At 54.2% G+C, this 18,699-nt stretch overlaps 1 protein-coding gene across 1 annotated transcript in view; it reads left to right on the forward strand.

The window, feature by feature from the left end:
• SNED1 (sushi, nidogen and EGF like domains 1) overlaps nt 1–18,699 on the forward strand; it is a 90,433-nt gene that overhangs the window by 31,827 nt on the left and 39,907 nt on the right. The window contains exons 2-10 of the mRNA XM_081242967.1: nt 1,336–1,623; nt 4,906–5,046; nt 5,670–5,832; nt 7,806–7,931; nt 8,174–8,287; nt 10,191–10,304; nt 10,396–10,509; nt 18,199–18,324; nt 18,491–18,595. Coding sequence (XP_081099093.1) covers nt 1,336–1,623; nt 4,906–5,046; nt 5,670–5,832; nt 7,806–7,931; nt 8,174–8,287; nt 10,191–10,304; nt 10,396–10,509; nt 18,199–18,324; nt 18,491–18,595 — 1,291 coding nt within the window. The remainder of the gene's footprint in view (nt 1–1,335; nt 1,624–4,905; nt 5,047–5,669; nt 5,833–7,805; nt 7,932–8,173; nt 8,288–10,190; nt 10,305–10,395; nt 10,510–18,198; nt 18,325–18,490; nt 18,596–18,699) is intronic.

Below are 18,699 nucleotides of genomic sequence, written 5' to 3' on the forward strand. Positions count from 1 at the left end.
TTTGAGTACTGGGCTCACCTCCAGTCTCTTCTTGTCCAAGATTTGGAATTGAAATATGCTCCCTTGTTCACTCTTTGGTGCCTTTAAGAAGAGAGGTGTATTGGGCTTCCCTGGTGGCGGAGTGGTTAAGAATCCACCTGCCAATGCATGGGACACGGGTTCGAGCCCTGGTCCAGAAAGATCCCACATGCCGCAGAGCAACTAAGCCCTTGTGCCACAACTACTGAGCCTGCGCTCTAGAGCCTATGAGCCACAACTACTGAAGCCCATGTGTCACAACTACTGAAGCCCGCATGTCTAGAGCCCGTGCTCCGCAACAAGAGAAGCAACTGCAATGAGAAGCCCGCACACCGCAACAAAGAGTAGCCCCCGCTCTCAGCAACTAGAGAAAACCCCGCACGCAGCAGCGAAGACCCAATGCAGCCAAAAATTAAATAAATGAATAAATAAATAATCTTATGAAAAAAGAAGAAGAGAGGTGTATTTATCTGCCTTTTTGGTTGGTGTAGATTACAGAGCCTCCCCTCACCCGAAGGGTCATTTCTAAAAGCACGGTCTGACCACAGTCTTCCCAGGATAAATCGTGATGGTCTAGAGCCGACTCTGTGATCATTAGTCCACTCAACCCTGCCCAGCACCCCGTGAGGCCAGAATGAGTGTCTGCCCCATCCTACAGGTGAAAAGCCAGAGCACAGAGAGGCAAAGCCTAACTTGCCTGGTGGCTGCATAGCTAGAGAGTGGCAGGATCAATGCTAGAACCACTTGTGTCTGACCACAAAGATGCCGCTCCACCTCCTGTGCTCAGGGGCCTTCTGGGGCTCCACTACCTGGAGTCCTGAGCACAGGTGCCTCACCTGGCCATCGAGGCCCTCCCAGCCTCCCCTATCCACAGTGGTCCCAGCCCATCCCCACCCCTGCTCGGCAAGCATGCCTCCTGCTCACCCTTCCAGACCTGGCTCAGAGGCTGGGACTGCCCTGCCCTCCTGTGGCCCCTGATGGGAGTCGGACCAAGGAGCTGGGGCCACTGGGCAGGTCTGAGCCCCCTACCACCCAAAGCCAGGGCCCACACTGGGGGATCCCCACCCTACGCTGGCAGCCCTGGGCCAGGCACTCTGCAGGGCACCGTGTATAGCAAACAGGTCAGAGCCTGTGCCCTGAGCCACGGCCTGTCCGGGAGGGGTTGGAGCAGGCCCAAGGATCCCAAATCAGGGACCAGGAACTGCCAGGCCATCCTGAAAATACCCTGCCCAAGGCTGGCTCAGCCTCAGAGGGTGCCCAGGGGGTGAGGCTGGGGAGGCCCCCAGCTGGCCCCTCTCTGGCTTTCTGCCCCGACAGGTGAACAACAACGGGATCATCTCCTTCCTGAAGGAGGTTTCTCAGTTCACCCCAGTGGCCTTTCCCATCGCCAAGGACCGCTGCGTGGTGGCGGCCTTCTGGGCAGACGTGGACAACCGGCGTGCAGGCGACGTGTACTACCGGGAGGCCACCGACGCAGCCACGCTGCGCAGGGCCACAGAGGATGTCAGGCGCTACTTCCCCGAGCTCCCAGGCTTCTCCGCCACCTGGGTGTTCATAGCCACCTGGTACCGCGTGACCTTCTTCGGAGGCAGCTCCTCTTCCCCCGTGAGTGTTCTGGGGAAGGGAGGACATCCACCTGGGGCCCAGGGTCTCCCTCCAGGGCCCCCTGCCTTGCTGAGTGGGCCAGACATAATCCCTGGGCTTCGTGCCCAGGGGGGACAGCTGGACTCAGGGGCGAAGCCACCTGCCCAAGGTCACAGGGCCAGGCTGGAGGGGGGATGGAGCCTGGGCCTCCTGGAAACCACCCACATCCAGGGAAACGCCAGGTGCCCCAACACAGTCCTTCAGTCACTCGGGGGACGCAGATGGTCTGTGTTAGAAGGTTTCCATTCGGAACGGTTCAGTACTCAAAGGGTTAAATGGGAAGTTTATTCCGTTTAATACATTATTCCTTGGTGACGCCAAACGGCCACAGTGCTAAGTCCAGAATAACTGACCACTTTACCCAGCGTGGTCAGTGTGGTGGGCGGATCCCCAGTGAGGGCGGCATAGCCCCTCGGGCAACAGATGCGTGACCAGCACCTCCCGCGGCCAGGCCCGTGATGGGTGCTGGGTCACAACTGCATGGGACAGAGGGCGGCTCTCTAGAGAAAAGCACTGGGGAGCGGGCGGCCTTTCAGGACGGTATGCCCACACATTTAATACACGTTCCTCTAGGGGCACGTCTGGGGCAGGCAGTGTTCTGGGCTCTGGGGAGGCGGCCCCAGGCAGAGAGCACAGGACATGACTCTCCCGTGGGACACACTCTAGCAGGGGGGACACCAGCGACCACGTAACAGGGACGCCACGCCAGCAGGACGTGGGCTCTCCCTGATGCTGTGCAAGCCTGGGGGCCCGGCTCGGCCACATGGGGGAATTTTGGAGCTGGCGGGACTGGAGCGCTCAGCACGGCAGTTAGGGTGGGTGTGACCACAATGGGCTGAGGAGGAGAGAGAAGCCTCGAGGGCGGTGCCCGGTCTCCCATCGCAGGCACGGGGTGGGAGGGGTGGGGACAGGTGGCAAACGGGCTCGGTCCTAGATGTGCTGAGCAGAGCCCAGAGTCCCCAGCCGCGGCGGCTCAGGTAGGGACGGGGCGGGGAGGGACGTGCAGGTGGTGATGCTTACGAACCCTCCAGCCTCCAAGAGGCAAAAGAGAAGCAAGCTGGTTGTCAGGTACCTCGCGAGAGTAACCGTCACTGCTGGGGGTTTTAACAGGAGTATGACAGCAAATCAGGAAAGATGGGCTTTTTCTGTAAACATTACTACAAACAAATTTCACGACTGAACTTTTGTTCACACATAGCCCACTAACATTTTGTATGTTTTGTTTGTTTTTTCTTATCGCCAATTTGTAAGAAAAATGTCTTTTTAACAAAAAGTAGAGAAAAAGAATCTATAGCCCCACCTGCAGGAGATAACTCCCGTTCAACATGTCCTATTGTGAATCAACCCACACGTTAAAAAATAAATAGAACCACCTGGAACGTGCTGTTTTGTGAGTGTTTCTTTCACTCAACAGTATTTTGGGCACCTTCCTCATTCTTATATGTTCTTCTACATCATTTTTTATGTTATAATTTCACCTCTGCAGAGTCATTTTACCTATTACCTCTCCACCTGGGAAGAAGGAGGCGCCCAGGGCCCCTCCTGAGCAGAGAGAGGAAACCTTAACATTCTCTTTTCAAACCCGGAGATGTCAGTTCCAAAATGATTATCTTGTGAGACAGGGAACCGGGATTCTGAGTTTGGGGTGGAAAACAGTCTGGGAGCTGGGAGATGGGGAAGCCCTCCCCTGGGGGCACCTGCAGGGGCAGGTCGATCAACAGAAAGTGATGGTTAAGCTTCGGGCATGTCCTCGTCCTCCTCAAAAGTCTGGGCCTCACAGCTCGCAAAGCCCCTCCACTGGCCTTGCTGACCAACCATGGTCCTGCCCTCCTCAGACCTTCCCACTGCTCGGGCCTTCCAGCCCTCACGCCCTCCTTGTCCTCTGAGTCCTGGCACCTGAGCTTGCCTTCCTGCAGGAGCGCGCTTGGTTTCCCTGCTGTTGTCTTTCAGCGTGGGACTCCCCCATGTGCGATGCCTGCGTGCCAGCCTGGCGTGGCGGCACTTGCACTCCGGTGGGCGTGCCGCCTCCATCACGGGGTGCCCCGAGGGGCGCTGCATGGCCCCCAGTGGTTTGTGAAATCATCCTGGCATGAGTTGCTAGAAGGGAGATTGCTGCCTGCGGAAGTCTGATGTCCCCTCAAAACTGTGCCCACTCATAGTTGCCTAAGCCACATTTAGAAGTGCCTGTAGCCCTGCACCCCAGCCAAACGCACTATTATTTTCCTGCCTGCCAACTCTACAGGCAAGAAAGGAATGCCCCTGGTTTTTTCAGCTTTACACATCTTTGATTTCTAGTAACGGGGAATCATTGGCTAGTTGTATTCTATCGTGATGTTTCTGTTCACACCCTTTGCCAATTTTTCTGTAATCTTTTTGTTCCTTTTCTTATTGATCCGTGGAAGTTCTACTTGAATTAAAGACATCACCAGTTTTTCTGCTGTGTATGTTATAAACACACTTTTCACTTCACTCTTTGCCATTCAGCTTGATCTCATGACACGTTTTTATATCCAGAAGTTCTTGTAGTCAAACGTATACATCTCCTTTTTGGTTTCTGCAGTTTCAACAAATGTCAGGCTTAAAAGTCCTTCCCTAGACGTTCTACATATGCGCCTACATTTTCCTCTAGGCCAATGACAGCCTCATTTACAACCTTACTCGATTCGGGATTTATTTTCATAAGAGATATAAAGCTCCAATTTCATTGTTTTTCAGAGTTTTCTATTTGTCCCACGATCATTTCTTAAACAATCTCACCCTTTGCCCATTCTGAAATAGCACCTCTTATGTATACACTGCCCACTAATATTTTCATGGAGGATTCCATGAAAACCAAAAAACTTAACGATTAAAAACTGCCTTTCCTTCTTTTCCCTTTTTATCTTTCCCCTTTCCCCTTTTACTTTATTGTTCATCTCACATGAGATGAGTTTGTGGATTTGGCCAGGAGTCACGAACCCTCTGTGCCCCCAGACCCACAGAGGAAACTGTCTGGTCCTGGCGTCTGTGGCCTCCACAGCCCCTCAGTGGGCTCCACTCGCTCACCAGGCATCAGATAATACTGGGGAGGCAGGCACTGGGGACACAGCGGAGGATGGAGGCTGAGGTCATCGGGGCCTCCCTGTGGCTGACCATCTCGCTGGGGAAACAGAGGAGGGACCAGTGGGCGACAGCAGTGTGGGCAGGGCGGGGTCTTTGGGTGGAGACAGGGGCGCAGGCCCCGCTCAGGCCCCTCCTTGGCAGGTCAACACGTTCCAGACTGTGCTCATCACCGACGGCAAGCTCTCCTTCACCATCTTCAACTACGAGTCCATCACGTGGACCACGGGCACGCACGCCAGCAGCGGAGGCGACGCCGCTGGTCTGGGGGGCATCGCGGCCCAGGTAGGGGCCCCTGCTCCCCACGGCTGGGACTGTCACGAGCTGATAAGGCAGGTGGATGCCCCCCCACCCCCGCCCAGTGCTGTGCAGAGGCCTCTCCCAGCCCAGAACCACAGAAACAGTCTCGCGCCAAAGCACCTTTGTCCTGACCCACACGGCCAGCCCTACAGGGCCAGCTGCAGCTGGGACAGAGTTCTGTGTGCGCTGTGGCCTGGGGTGGCCTGGCCCGTGGCCTGAGGGACAGTGGCCAGCAGAAAATCCCAGGTGTGGAGGGCGGTCAAGTGCGAGCCCCCAGGGCCTGGGAGTGCCCCTCCCCCCGCTCCAGGCTCTCTACTTTCTCCTGAGGTCACACTGGCCCTGGGTCCTAGGGGAGGCCCAGGAGAGGGCGGGAAGGGGTGGGGGGAGGGCTGCCAGGGCCCAACCTGGTCAGCGGCGGGAGGAACTGCTGGTTAGGGCGGGGCGGGGCTGGGAGGCGGGGACAGCACGCGGGAAGGCGAGGATGCTCCAGAGTCTTCAGCGCTGCGCAGCTCACGAGGCTGCCCCCGCGGGAGGTGGGTCTCAGGGAGGTTAGGGAGACCTGCGGACCCAGCCCGCACCTACCCCCACTCTCTCCCACCCGCCCCCAGGCCGGCTTCAATGCGGGCGATGGGCGGCGCTACTTCAGCATCCCCGGCTCACGCACAGCGGCCATGGCGGAGGTGGCGAGCACCACCAACGTGGGCGTGCCCGGGCGCTGGGCGTTCCGAATCGATGATGCCCAGGTGCGCGTGGGGGGCTGCGGCCATACAAGTAAGAGGACAGAGAGAGTGGCTGGGGTGGCGGAGGGGCATGGATTAGGGTGGCGGGATGGCGGGGGGGGAGGGGGAGCCCCGGGCTTCTTGGGGGCGCCCGGCCCCGCCCACCTCGGCTCCTCTCCCCTGGGCTCACCCCTGAGCCTCAGTCTCCCCCTGGGAGGCCTTCCTGCCTCTGCTGAGGAGAAGGGGTTTGCTGGAGAGCACGGTTTGAAGTGCGAAGGGGTGTAAAGGAGGGGAGCTGGGGTCACATTCCCACCCAGGGAATCCTGGGCATCCCTGCGTGGCCTCCCGCGTCCTCAGGAACACCTGGGAGGCAGGCCCTCTTTCCACCCATTTTGCTGCCTTGCTTCTTGGTGGGACTTCGTGCTTGTGTGACAACCTGGACATCTACCTGACAGGAGGGAGCTCCCTGACGCCCGGGGTCCTTCAGGCACAGAACACAGAGCAGACGGGAGCAGGGTCCACCCCGGGGGCGAGCACGAGGCCTGTGGAAGCAGCGGGACTGGCCACAGAGGATGTGCTCCCGGCTCTCCTGTTGTGTGGCTCTGGGTCACAGACCCTCCTGAAACCCCTGCTTACAAACGGAGTGGGGAGGGTGTCAAGTGACGGGTTCAGCCGCGCCACTCCCCCGGCCAAGCCTGGAGCCAGTGAGGCCAGTGCTGGGACCTCCCCCGGAGATCGCCTCCCACCCCCATGGGGACCAAGGCCACCAAGAGGGGCTGATTCTCCTGAACACTGTCCCAGGGATGAACCCAGCGCAAGGCAGCCCACCCAGACCTGCCAGGGGAGCAGGCGCGCACCCCCGGGGGGGGGCCAGGGAGGGCAGGTGTGTATCGCGCCGAGGACTGGATATGGGCCCTGGTGAGAGAGGCCCGGGGAGCCTGAGCCCACCCACTCACCAGTGTGAACAAGGGGGCGGCCCACAGGGCCAGGAGCCCGGGGGCTACTGATTTCGCCCCCCTCCCCCAGAGTGGCAACACCCGCCCCGGCTCGGAGCCGCGATGGTTCAGGTCACGGGGACACTACTCAGTCACCACACCTTTGCGTGGGCAGCAGAGAGGTTTGGCGCTTGCCAGCGGCCAGGGGCTTGGGTTGTGGTTGAGGGGTAGAGTATGGGTGCAGGTGGGGACTGGTGTGAGCAGGTGTGCGTGCAGGTGTGGGTAGGTCCATGCTCCCCACAGAGGCTGCCGGCTGTGAGCCTGAGGACTGGGGTCCTCAGAGGAGGGTCCAGTCAGTCCCTCGGGGATGCCGTTCCCATGTGGTGGTGCTTCTCTCCCGCCCCAGGCTTCTGCAGGGAGCAGACGGAGGAGGCCCTGCTGGGCCCTCAAAGCTCTTGCACACGGAGGCCCTGAGGGGCACGGGCCCGTGGGGTTGCAGGGGGAGCGGCCCCCTCGTGTCCCCGCCCCACGCTGCAAGCCCAGGAGATGGAGCCCGTGCGCGTCAGTCTGGAGTCACCAGGGAGGGAGGGTGGGTTCACACCTGAGAGGCAAGCGCCCATACCTGTCAATCTACCTTCTGAGAAGGGCTGGTCCTGACACGGGCTCAGGCAGTCAGCCGCCACCCGCTGCAGGGCAGCCGGACTACGCGGCCTGAGTGCCGGTGTGGCTCGGTGAGTGGACCAGTGGGGGCAGGGACGGTCCTCAAAGGCACCCACAGCCTTGGTGGTGCTCGGGGCCCGAGAGCCCTTCCGGGAGTGCCCCTCTCTCCCTCCCTGGACACCAGCCAGCTCTTCCCTGGGCCCTCCTAGTAACAGGAGGCCTGAAACCCTGGGACGCTCCGGCACCTGCCCACGTGTGCTCATTCATGGCGGGTTTCGGTGGCCTTGCCTCTGCGGAGGGTGGGCCCCATGAGCTGAGCCCTGCCTGTCCTCGAGGTAACAGAGACCCAGCAGCAGCGGACCTCGCAGCGCCTCCCCCGAGAGGGGCCCCCGGGGCCAGGCTGACGGCCCTGCCCTCCCTGTGTCCGCAGCCTCCGTGTGCCTGACTCTGCGCCCCTGCCTCAACGGCGGCAAGTGCATCGACGACTGCGTCACGGGCAACCCCTCCTACACCTGCTCCTGCCTCTCGGGCTTCACCGGGAGGAGGTGCCACCTGGGTGAGTTTCTGCTCGGACCGCCCACCTGGAGGAACCCGGCAGCACAGCCAACAGCCCCAAGAGCCCGAGGCCTCGGGCCTCTGTCCCCGTGGTGTGGGTGGCATCCGGGAGGCGCCGCTGGGGGAGCCAGACACAGCGGCTCAGAGACGGTGAGCACGTGGGCGGGCTCTGCAGCCGCGCCGCCCCGGGCCACGGCAGGTCCTCCCCAGCAGCGCCTCCACTGAGTCCTCCCCGTTTTCCAGATGTGAACGAGTGTGCTTCCCACCCGTGTCAGAACGGCGGGACCTGCACGCACGGCGTCAACAGCTTCATCTGCCAGTGCCCAGCCGGCTTCGGGGGACTCACCTGTGAGACAGGTGAGAGGAACCAGGGGCTGCAGGGCCGTGCGGAAGGTCCTGCCCGACCAGGGAGTGGTGGCTAGCCTGGTGGGGGCATCAGGTCAGCGTGCCGCAGGGGGCCTGGCCCCAGAGAGGCCCGGGGGCAGGGGGGGCAGGAGCCCAGACTCCAGAGAAGAGGCCCCGCCCTGTGGGCGTGACAGGAGCACTGACCACAGCACACAGCCAAGGGTGAGGCCTTGGGACAGGGCAGGGCCTGGTTCCGGACCCGTCTTACCGTAGGCCTGCACCCCTGAACCCCTGAACCCCAGCTGCTCCTGGCAGGAGTGCAGGCTGTTGCTCTCCATCCCGGGGGTCGCGCGGCCTGGATGTGGGTTGGGGTCTTTCTCAAGACCCCCTTGTTGCTTCCGAGCTGCAGCCACACGCCCGCCTGCCACCCCACTTCTGAGCGCGGCTCTTTGGAAGCAGTGCTTTCTGACCAGACCTCTACCCCCTGCCCTTCATGCAGCACCTCTTTGGGGCCCTTCACCCACCTGGTAAAGGAAGGTGGACGCCCCACTCCCACCCCCGTGTCACTGTGGGAAGCCGCTAGGGGAGCCCAACAAACGGAGCCCCTTAAAATCAAAGCACGATGACGCCTGATCCCCATCCGGCTCAGCCAGACACACTATCCCCTACATACGCTTACTGATGTGTAACTGTTATTTAGAAAAACATATAACACATAGTTAAATCGAGTGTGTACAAGTAACAACCGCACCAATGTCTCAATCTAGAAAAACCATTTCTAATGGAGACTTACGGCCACAGGGAATGTTTTAAAGCCCTTAACTCTGGTGTGTGTACACATGTCCGGGCCGGGTGGGACCCTGGAAGGGCTTGGGGCCAGAGCCAGGAGCCGTGAGCCTTGGCCTCCTCATGGCCACCACGGCAACACCCATGGGTACCAGCCCCCAGTCCCCCACGAGGCTCTCTGGTCTCAGGACCCACCTTGGCCCCCAGAGCCTATGACAGCAGGGACGCTGGGCAGAGTCCAGCAGGGACGTGGGTACCGCTCGGCCCGAGTCTCCCCTCCCCCACCCGTGCCCGTCCCTGCTCTCTGGTGGAGTCAGGGTCCCAGAGACGGGGGTCACCGTGTGCCGCCAGCCACCAAAGCACCTCCACACCTCCCAGGGTTCAGGCCTGCTTCCTCCCACTGCCCCCCACCCTGACTCCAGGGTGGGTCACCCGCTCTGGGGATCCCGTCTGGTCCCTGTATTGAGTCCTTTTTGGAATGAGCCGTCAGCAGGACAGGCGACATAGCTGGGGGAAGGCAGTGTCCCCCCCACCTGCTGCCAGCAGCCACCAGGTGAGGCCAGCATCCTGGGTGAGGGGCAGGCCAGAGCGCCGACAAAGGCGGGTTCCCACCTGCTCACTCCCACCTGACTGGGGGCCGAGGGCCTTTGCAGGACTGTCCTTGCAGCAAGAAGTGTCGCCTCACCCACCTTGGACCCTCAGCCCCGGACCACTCAGGCCCCTCCTGCGCCCCCTCAGGGCTCCGTCACAGGCTGTGCCCCCCCCCCGCCCAGCTGGGAGGAATCTCTCAGCCCCAGAGCCCTGTCCTGTGATGACAGCTCTGTCACAGTCATCTTAGCAGGGGCACTGCCCAGGAGGGCGGGAGCTGGGTCCCATTCACCCCCATGTCCCCCGCCAGGCACAGGCACGCCCTCCCTCCTCCCCAGGTCTGCTGAAATAAACCCCATTCAGACAAGCTTTCAGTGCCGGTGGGTTGGGACTGCCCTGGTCCCCCAGGGCCCGATGCCCTCCAGAGACGGCCAGATCCACCCGTGCTGCAGCCCAAGATGTCAGCAGTGGGGCTCAGCAGGAGCCCCTGGGCCCACCACAGCTGGGGATCCAATGGCCTTCCACCACTTTGTGCTTGTAGCACAGTCTCCATGCGATGCCAAAGAGTGTGGGAACGGCGGCTGGTGCCAGGCGGAGGGCGGCTCCGCGGTGTGCGTGTGCGCAGCCGGCTACACGGGTGCAGCCTGTGAGACGGGTGAGTGTGCCCTCGGGTGGGAGCAGGGGTGCAGGGTGCCAGGTGCTCAAAGGCTGGCACAGAGCCGAGCACCCACCTCTGCCGCCCCCAGACGTGGACGAGTGCGGCTCTGACCCCTGCCTGAATGGAGGGTCGTGTGTCGACCTGGTGGGGAATTTCACCTGCCTTTGTTCAGAGCCCTTCGAGGGACCTCGCTGCGAGACAGGTAACGGCCACGTGCCCGAAGCCCCCCACCAGCGACAGCAGTCAGCTGCCCCCTTTCCCTCTGGGGGGTGGGGAGGTCTGGTCTGAGCTCTGCTGTCCACATGCTGGGTAAGGCTGAGCGAACCTGTTCCCCTCTCTGGGCCTGCTCTCCATCTGGAAAATGCAGGTATGGGTGAGCACAGTCCCAGGGCCCCTCTCCCGACTCAGGAGATTCCTGGCTGTTTACTGTCCCTCCTTCCTACCCCAGACCCCTCACCTTGCTAGGGAACAAGCCGTGGGCGTCGGAAAGAAAGCTGATCTCTCCTACAAGTGATGGAGCCTGCTAGCTTCTGTTCTATTGCATACTGTTTGAAATGCTGGTTAGGACTCGGTAGGTCAGTTAAAAGACCCACAGAGTAAATTCAGGGCTTTAGCACCTGACATCACCTTACCTCCCGCGGCTTTGGTCCCCCAGCTGACAACAGCTGTGCTTGTATCTCCCCGGTGTGGCGGGGGGGCGCTCAAGACAAACTCATCGGATTTGCTTCGAGTCTCAAAACCTAAGAAGGAAATTAGGTTCTACCCATGAGTGAGACGCGGATGGATGCTGTGCCCTCCGTTGGATGGCCACACGCAGGGTGGGCTGTGTCCTGAGGCGATGGTAAACTCATGTCAGAAAACAGATAAGTGATTTCAAAAGATTTTGCAAAGAAACCATGTTCTGTACGAAGAATAATGCAAATGAAAGCAAACAATAAGAAACAACTGACTTGTCTACCCCAGTACAAGCTCATTAGCCACATCACACATACAGCAGGAAGCTGGCCAAAAGTTGGAGATTATAAAAAAGAGTATCTAGCCTTCTGCTTATGGCCAACAAGGATTAACTGCTCTGGGAACTTCCCTCTCACTGTCAACAATGAGAAAACCAGGCAAAATATATGAAACAACTGTTTTCAGCCATTGGACAACAGAAAGTAGAGGGCTGTCATCCCTGAGAGAAGGGAATGAAATGGGGTGAGCCCTACAATTGCCCCAAGGCTGCCTCGGAGCCGTTTCCAGGCTGCCACGCCGGGGCGGGGCCAGGGACGGATCCAGACTCCAGCAGTTCCTCTGAGTCTCTGGGTCAAGGAGACAGATTCAAATTCAGTGGCTGGAATTTGCGGGGATAATACCAGCAAGGACAGAGCAACTGAGAGGGGAAGGGGGTAAGGGGAGAGAGCACGAGATCGGCTCTGGAGATCTGCAGGGGGACCCGTTGAATGTGGGTCGGGTGAAATCTACTGGGCTGGGGAAGAACCCCTGGGAGTGGTGAGTCAGACAATTCCTGGAACTCAAACCCGCCTCCCCACAAGCTGGAGTGGAGTGAGCTCTTCATAGGCAGGGCCAGTGCTGAGTAGAGTCCCCAGTGGTGTCACCTTAGTACTGGGGATAAATAAATGCTAAGCTAATGGCTAATCTGATCTGTCCCAAGAAATCTTAAAAGAAAGTTTGAAAGGATCAAACTGAGCCCAAGTGATTTCACTGTATGCCAGAATACAATCCTCCACTCTTTAAAGGAATAATAACAGAATCCAAGACCCCAAAATACCCAACCAAAAGTTACTAGGCATACAAAGGATTGAGAATATATGAGCCACAGCCAGAAGTCAAATAGAGCAATAGAAACAGTGGCCAGAGATGACAGAATCAGCAAGTACAAACGTTCAGTTGTCCATCATGAACATGCACCATATGTTCAAGACTGTTGAGGGAAAACGACATAATGAGAAGTAGAAGATAAAAAAAAAAAGAAGCTTCTAGAGATGAAAAATATAATATCTGAATTTAAAAAATACACTGGATGGATTTGGGCTTCCCTGGTGGCGCAGTGGTTGAGAGTCCGCCTGCCGATGCAGGGGACACGGGTTCGTGCCCCGGTCCGGGAAGATCCCACATGCCGCGGAGCAGGTGGGCCCGTGAGCCGTGGCTGCTGAGCCTGCGCGTCCGGAGCCTGTGCTCCACAACGGGAGAGGCCACAGCAGTGAGAGGCCCGCGTACCACAAAAAAAAAAAAAAAAAAATACACTGGATGGTGTTAACAGCAGATTAAGACACCACAGAAGGAAAGATCAATGACCTTGAAGAGGGAAATGGAAGCAATTCAACATGCAGCCCGGAGAGAATAAGATGAAAGGACAGCACCTCCTCAGGGGCCTGTGCACAGACACCATGCAGTCTGGCAGGTATGTACTTGGAGTGCCGGCAATGAGGGAGGGGGCTGAAGAGGGGCAGGAAAAGTCTGTGAAGAAACAACAGCCAAACAGTTTCTAAGTCTGATGAAAATGAAAACCAGACATCCAAGAAAAACATGAAGAAGACCATATGAAGCCACATCATGATCAAACTGCTGAAAACCAATGACAGAGAAAACCTTAAAAGTAGCCAGAGAGAAAAGACAGACTGCACAGAGAAACAAGAATGACAACAGCCTCCTCATCAGAGACAATGCAGGTCGGAAGACAGTGGGACAACACCCCTAAAGCATGAAAGAAATAAGCTGTCAACCTAGTGCTATATACCCAGCAAAACTCTTTCAAAAATTCAGGTGAAATAAAGATTTTTCAGACAACAAAAACAGAGAATTCATCACCAGCATATATGCATTACAAGAAATGTCTTTTCAACAGAAGAAAAATGGTCCCTGATGAAAATCTGGATCTACACAAAGGAATGAAGAGTTCTAGAAATGGTAAATATATGGGTAAAAATAAAAGACTTTTCTTCTTACTTGTTAATCTTTTAAAAGATATTTTTAAAACAAAGAAATAGCAACATATTTGGGGTTTACAATATACATAGAAATAAAATGTATGACACCAATAGCTTAAAGCAGCCTGTGCAAGCTTTTTCTGTAAAGGGCCAGATAGTAATATTCTTTTTGGCTTTATGAGTCATGTGATCACAGCTATTCAGCTCTACTAATGTAAGGCAAAAGCAGTGAGCCACAGACTGTGCATAAGTGAATGGGCATGGCCATGTTCCAATGATACTTTATTTTTTTAAATGGGTGGCAGGCAAGATTTGGTCTTTGAGCCTTTGTTTATCAAATTCTGGCATAAGGGATAGAAAGGGAGAAATGGAAGTATAATATCGTAAGGTCCTGACATATACGAAGTGGTATAATGCTGTTTGAAGGTCGACTGTGATAAGTTAAAGGTATACATTGTAAACCCTAGAGCAGCAAGTAAAAAAATAATAATAATGAGTTATAGCCAATAAACCAATCATGGAGATGAAATGGAATCCTAAAAATACTCAATACAGAAGGTATGAAAAGAAGAAAAAGGAAGATAAAGAACACTGGCTGTAACTACCATTAAATATTCAAAGGTGCAATTATGAAATACCAGATTTTAGCAGTGGAAAGGAATTCAGGATTCAGAGGATTTAATCCTTAAATAAATATTTAATGTTAACTGAGCAAATGAGTTATATTACTAGCTACTGCTAGTTAATAAATAAAAATAAAAGTGTGTAGGAAAATTTGAAAGATCTACAGTCATTGAAATAAAAAGGAATATATTTTTCTAACTCAAAATGGAAACACAACTTTATATCTTTAAGAATAAATGAAGTCTAGTAGTTAAAGTTTAAATAAATTTTTAGTGGCATTTATGAAATTTTACATATGCTTTCTCACCTTATGATTTCACATAAACAAATGTTTTGTTCACCCAGAAAAAAAAAAGACGAAAAAGGAACAAAGAAGAAGTGGGACAAATAAGAAACAATAACAAGGTGATGGGTTTAATCCAGTCACATTGGCAATTATATTTAAATGTAAAAATGGTTAAAAACACAAAAGACAGAGATTGTCAAATCGAATTGAAAAGCAAGACCCAACCATATACTTTCTACAAGAAACCTGCTGCAAATAGGAAGACACAGATCATTTTAAAGTAGTGGGATGGGTTTCTCACACTGAGTGCAGCGACCAATCCTGGACTGAGTGCTGGGAGTAGCTCTGAGGACTCTGACGTAGCAGCGAGCGGGGTGGGGAGAAGCACAGGGGCGAGTCCTCATTATTTTCCTCTGGTGTCCCCCCGACCCCGCCACCTGGTCTCAGAGCAACCCCGAAACCAGAAGTGAGCATCAGCACTGACAGAGAAGCAGGACCCACAGAGGCAGCAGTGGGGGGAAGCCTTCCTCTCTGGCTGGGGGAATTCTCGGCTTCACAGGTGTGGGCAAACTCCTGCTGTTTTTCCCTTTCTCTGTCCTCCAGCCACGTGACCCCAGACAGGAGTGCGGTCACAGGAAGTAAGTAGCAGAGTGGGGCCACTAAGCCCAGATTTCATGCCAGAGGACCAAAAGCATAGCCCCAGAGGACGAGATGTGCTGGGGAGGGCATGGAGGGGGTCTGGGGCGGCAGCCCCATCATGTTCTTTCTGAGCTCCTGGGCTCCCTCAAATTGGGCATGTGTAATCTGATAAGCAAAAGACAGACAGCTCAGCGGAAACAATGGCCAAGAATGTAAGCAGGAAAGTCACACACAGAAACAAACACCCATAAACAAGTAAAAAGCTCAGCCTCACTAAGCAAGAAACTACAAATTAAATAAAAAATCTAATTTCAGGTTTTGCCCATTAGATTGGTAAAAACTTTGATAGTTGATGGTATCTGGAATTGGAAAGGCTGTGGGAAAATGAGTGTCCCATTCTCCCTGGGAAGTATTGATTATATTTTGCTTGAAATTTTTTATAATTTTTTTTGCAATTGTTCATATGTATTACATTTACAGTTGATTTTTAAACAATAAAATGATGGATACAAAAAAAAACGATACCATTTATTGAAAGACTTAGGTATAAATGTAATAAAGCATTTTCAGGATTTAAATACTGAAAACTACAAAATGCTGATGAAAGAAATCAAAGAAGCTCTCAGTACATAGAGAGACACTATGTTCATGGATTAGAAGATTTAACATAGCAAATATGTCAGCTCTCCCCAGACTGACCTGTAGATTTAACATGATTCCAATCAAAATCTCAGCAGGGTTTTTGGTAGCTGCACACAAGCTGATTCTGTAATTTATATGGAAAGGCAAAGGAATTAAGATAGCCAAAACAATTTCAAAAAAGAAGAATACATTTTAAGCAATCACACTACCTGGTATTAAGACTTATTATAAAGCTACAGTGATCAAGATTGTGTGGTGTTGGCAAAGGGATTGACACACCAATCAACAACAGGAAAGAGGATCCAGAAACAGACCCACACAAATATGGGTATTATTTTCTGAAAAGGTATAAAAGAGATTCAGCAGAAAAAGGATGATCTTTTCAACAAACGATGTTGGAACAATTAGACATCCTTATGCAGAAAATGAACTTCAACCTAAACACATCTTATACAAAGATTAACTCAAAATGAATCATAGACCTGAACAGAAAACAGAAAACTATAACATTTTTAGAAGAAAACTAAAGATTTTTAGGTAGAAAAATCTTTGTGACTCGTGGTTAAGCAAAGAGTGCTAAGACAAGACCGCAAAAGCATGCTCTATCAAAAAAAAAATAGATAAATTGGACTTCATCAAAACTGAAAACTTTTCCTCTGTGAAAGACATGGTTAAGAGAATGAAAAGACAAGCTAAAGACTGGGAGAGGGACTTCCCAGGTGGTGCAGGGGTTAGGACTCGGCGCTCCCAATGCAGAGGGCCCGGGTTCGATCCCTGGTCGGGGAACTAGATCCCACATGCACACCGCAACTAAGAAGTCCACGTGCCAAACCTAAAGATCCTGCATGCCTCAACTAAGACCCGGGACAGCCTAAATAAATAAATAAATAAATAAATAAATAAATAATAAAAAGGCTCGGACACTTAACCAGAAAGGATACACAGAAGGCAAATAAACAGATGAACAAATCTGTTGTTGTCATTAACCACTGGTGAAATGCAAATTAAAGCCACAATGAGACACCACTGCGAGCCTATGATAATTGCGAAAATAAAAGACGCTGACCTGGTGAGGGTACAGAACAATGGGAACTCTCACCTATTTTTGGTGGGAATGCCGAACGGTTTGGCCACTCTGAAACAGTTCGATAGTTTTTTTATAAAGTTAAACATACACTTATAATATGACCCAGCAATCGCACTCCTAGGTATTAACCCTAAACAAATGAAAACTTATGTCACACAGAACTCTGTACAGGAATGTCTGTAGCATGTCTATAGCCACCAAAAACTGGGAACCCAAACGTCCTTCCAAGGGTGAACGGACACATGAACTGTGGTACCTGTCGACGTGGGACACAACTCGGTCATAAGAAGGACTAACTACTGATGCTTATAACACCTGAGACAGTCCTGGAGGCATGACGCTGAGTGAAAGAAGCCAGTCCCAAAAGAGTACGGGTTGTTTGGTTCCACTTCTCTGGCATCCTTGAAAGGACAAGACTGCAGTGATGAACAGACCAGTAGTTCTAGGAGTTCAGGAGGGAGGGAGTCTGTGACCCTGCAGAGAGAAAACAAAGAGGTCTTTGGGATGACGGAATATCCCGTATCCTGTCCTGTATCCATATACACACATCTATACATGTGATAAAATTCTTAGGCGTGTCCCTCAAACACAAGTCATTTAACTGTATATTAATTTCAAAGATAAATTCTGAAAAAACATGAGGAAATTGAACATTTAAAAACAGACTAAAGGGCTTCCCTGGTGGCGCAGTGGTTGAGAGTCTGCCTGCCGATGCAGGGGACACGAGTTCATGCCCCGGTCCGGGAAGATCCCACATACTGCAGAGCGACTAGGCCCGTGAGCCATGGCTGCTGAGCCTGCGCGTCTAGAGCCTGTGCTCCGCAACGGGAGAGGCCACAACAGTGAGAGGCCCGCGTACCACCAAAAAATAAAAATAAAAAATAAAAAATAAAAAACAGACTAAAAAGGCAAACACGAATCAGGAGAAGCTGGAGTGGCTGTATTCATATCATTCAGATTAAACTTTCGAGTAGGAAAGCAGCCAGAAATGAAGAGGAACCTTTTATAATGACCACAGGCCAGTTCATCAGAAAGACATAATAACTCTAAATATGCAACACCTAGTAACACAAATCGAAAAACCCAAAGCAACAGGTGCAGAACTACAAGGGGAAACAGATCCCCAGTCATAGGCGGGGGTTTCAGCAGAACTCCTGTCTCGGTGGCTCAGAGCATACAAGCACGGGGACCAGCAAGGATGCAGGGGTTGGGCAGCGCTGCCAGCCGACCCGGCCCAACTGACATTCACGGACACCCACGTTCCTTCCAGGGCTCACGGAGCCTTCACTATGACAGAACATCCTGTCGGCCATAAAATAAGGCTCAATAAATTGAAAAGGACTGTGTTCTCTGACCACAGCAAAATTAAACTAGAAATCGGCAGCAGAAAGATACCTTAAAGTTAAAAAATCCCAAATATTTAACTAACAGAGATGCTTGATGGGAAATGTTTGGAGGCTCTGGCCTCAGCTGGGCCCTTTGGTGCACACCGTGGGGCTCCCTCCTCACTCTGGCTTCTCATTCTGCTCCAGAGAAGGGGCTCGGGGGCTGAGGGGCCGCTAGAGACCAGTTTCTGGGCGCTCGGCACTGAGGACAGAGGTTGAGACGCCTCGTCCCCGGCCCGAGGCCCCGTCCTCGTCGTGCTCTCTGCGCGGCCTCCGGTGACCTCCGTCTTTCTTGCAGGAAGCCACCCGGTGCCCGACGCCTGCCTCTCGGCCCCCTGCCAGAACGGGGGCACCTGTGTGGATGCGGACCAGGGCTACGTGTGCGAATGCCCCGAAGGCTTCATGGGCCTTGACTGCAGGGAGAGTGCGTGTGGGCTGGGCTGCCGGGGCCCCGTGGGGTGTGCACGCAAACCCCCATGAGAGAGGCTGTGGGGAGCGGGGAGAGGGGCTACACGGCGGGGTTTACGGGACGGTGGTCAGGAGAGGGCACCCCGACATTGGAGGCTCCTCCCTCCCTCCCTCCGTGGCAGGAACTCCCAACAACTGTGAGTGCCGCAATGGTGGCAGGTGCCTGGGGGCTAACACCACCCTCTGCCAGTGCCCTCTGGGCTTCTTTGGGCTCCTCTGCGAATTTGGTAGGTGCCCAGGGCTGGGATGGGGGCGCCCTTCCTGCCTGGACCCTGAGAATCCCCACAACCACCGTGTAAGTGGTGGCTTGGGCCTGGGCCCGGACCCGCAT

This window comes from Mesoplodon bidens, assembly GCF_964165515.1.
Source record: "Mesoplodon bidens genome assembly, chromosome: 8".
NCBI classification, from domain to species: domain Eukaryota; kingdom Metazoa; phylum Chordata; class Mammalia; order Artiodactyla; family Ziphiidae; genus Mesoplodon; species Mesoplodon bidens.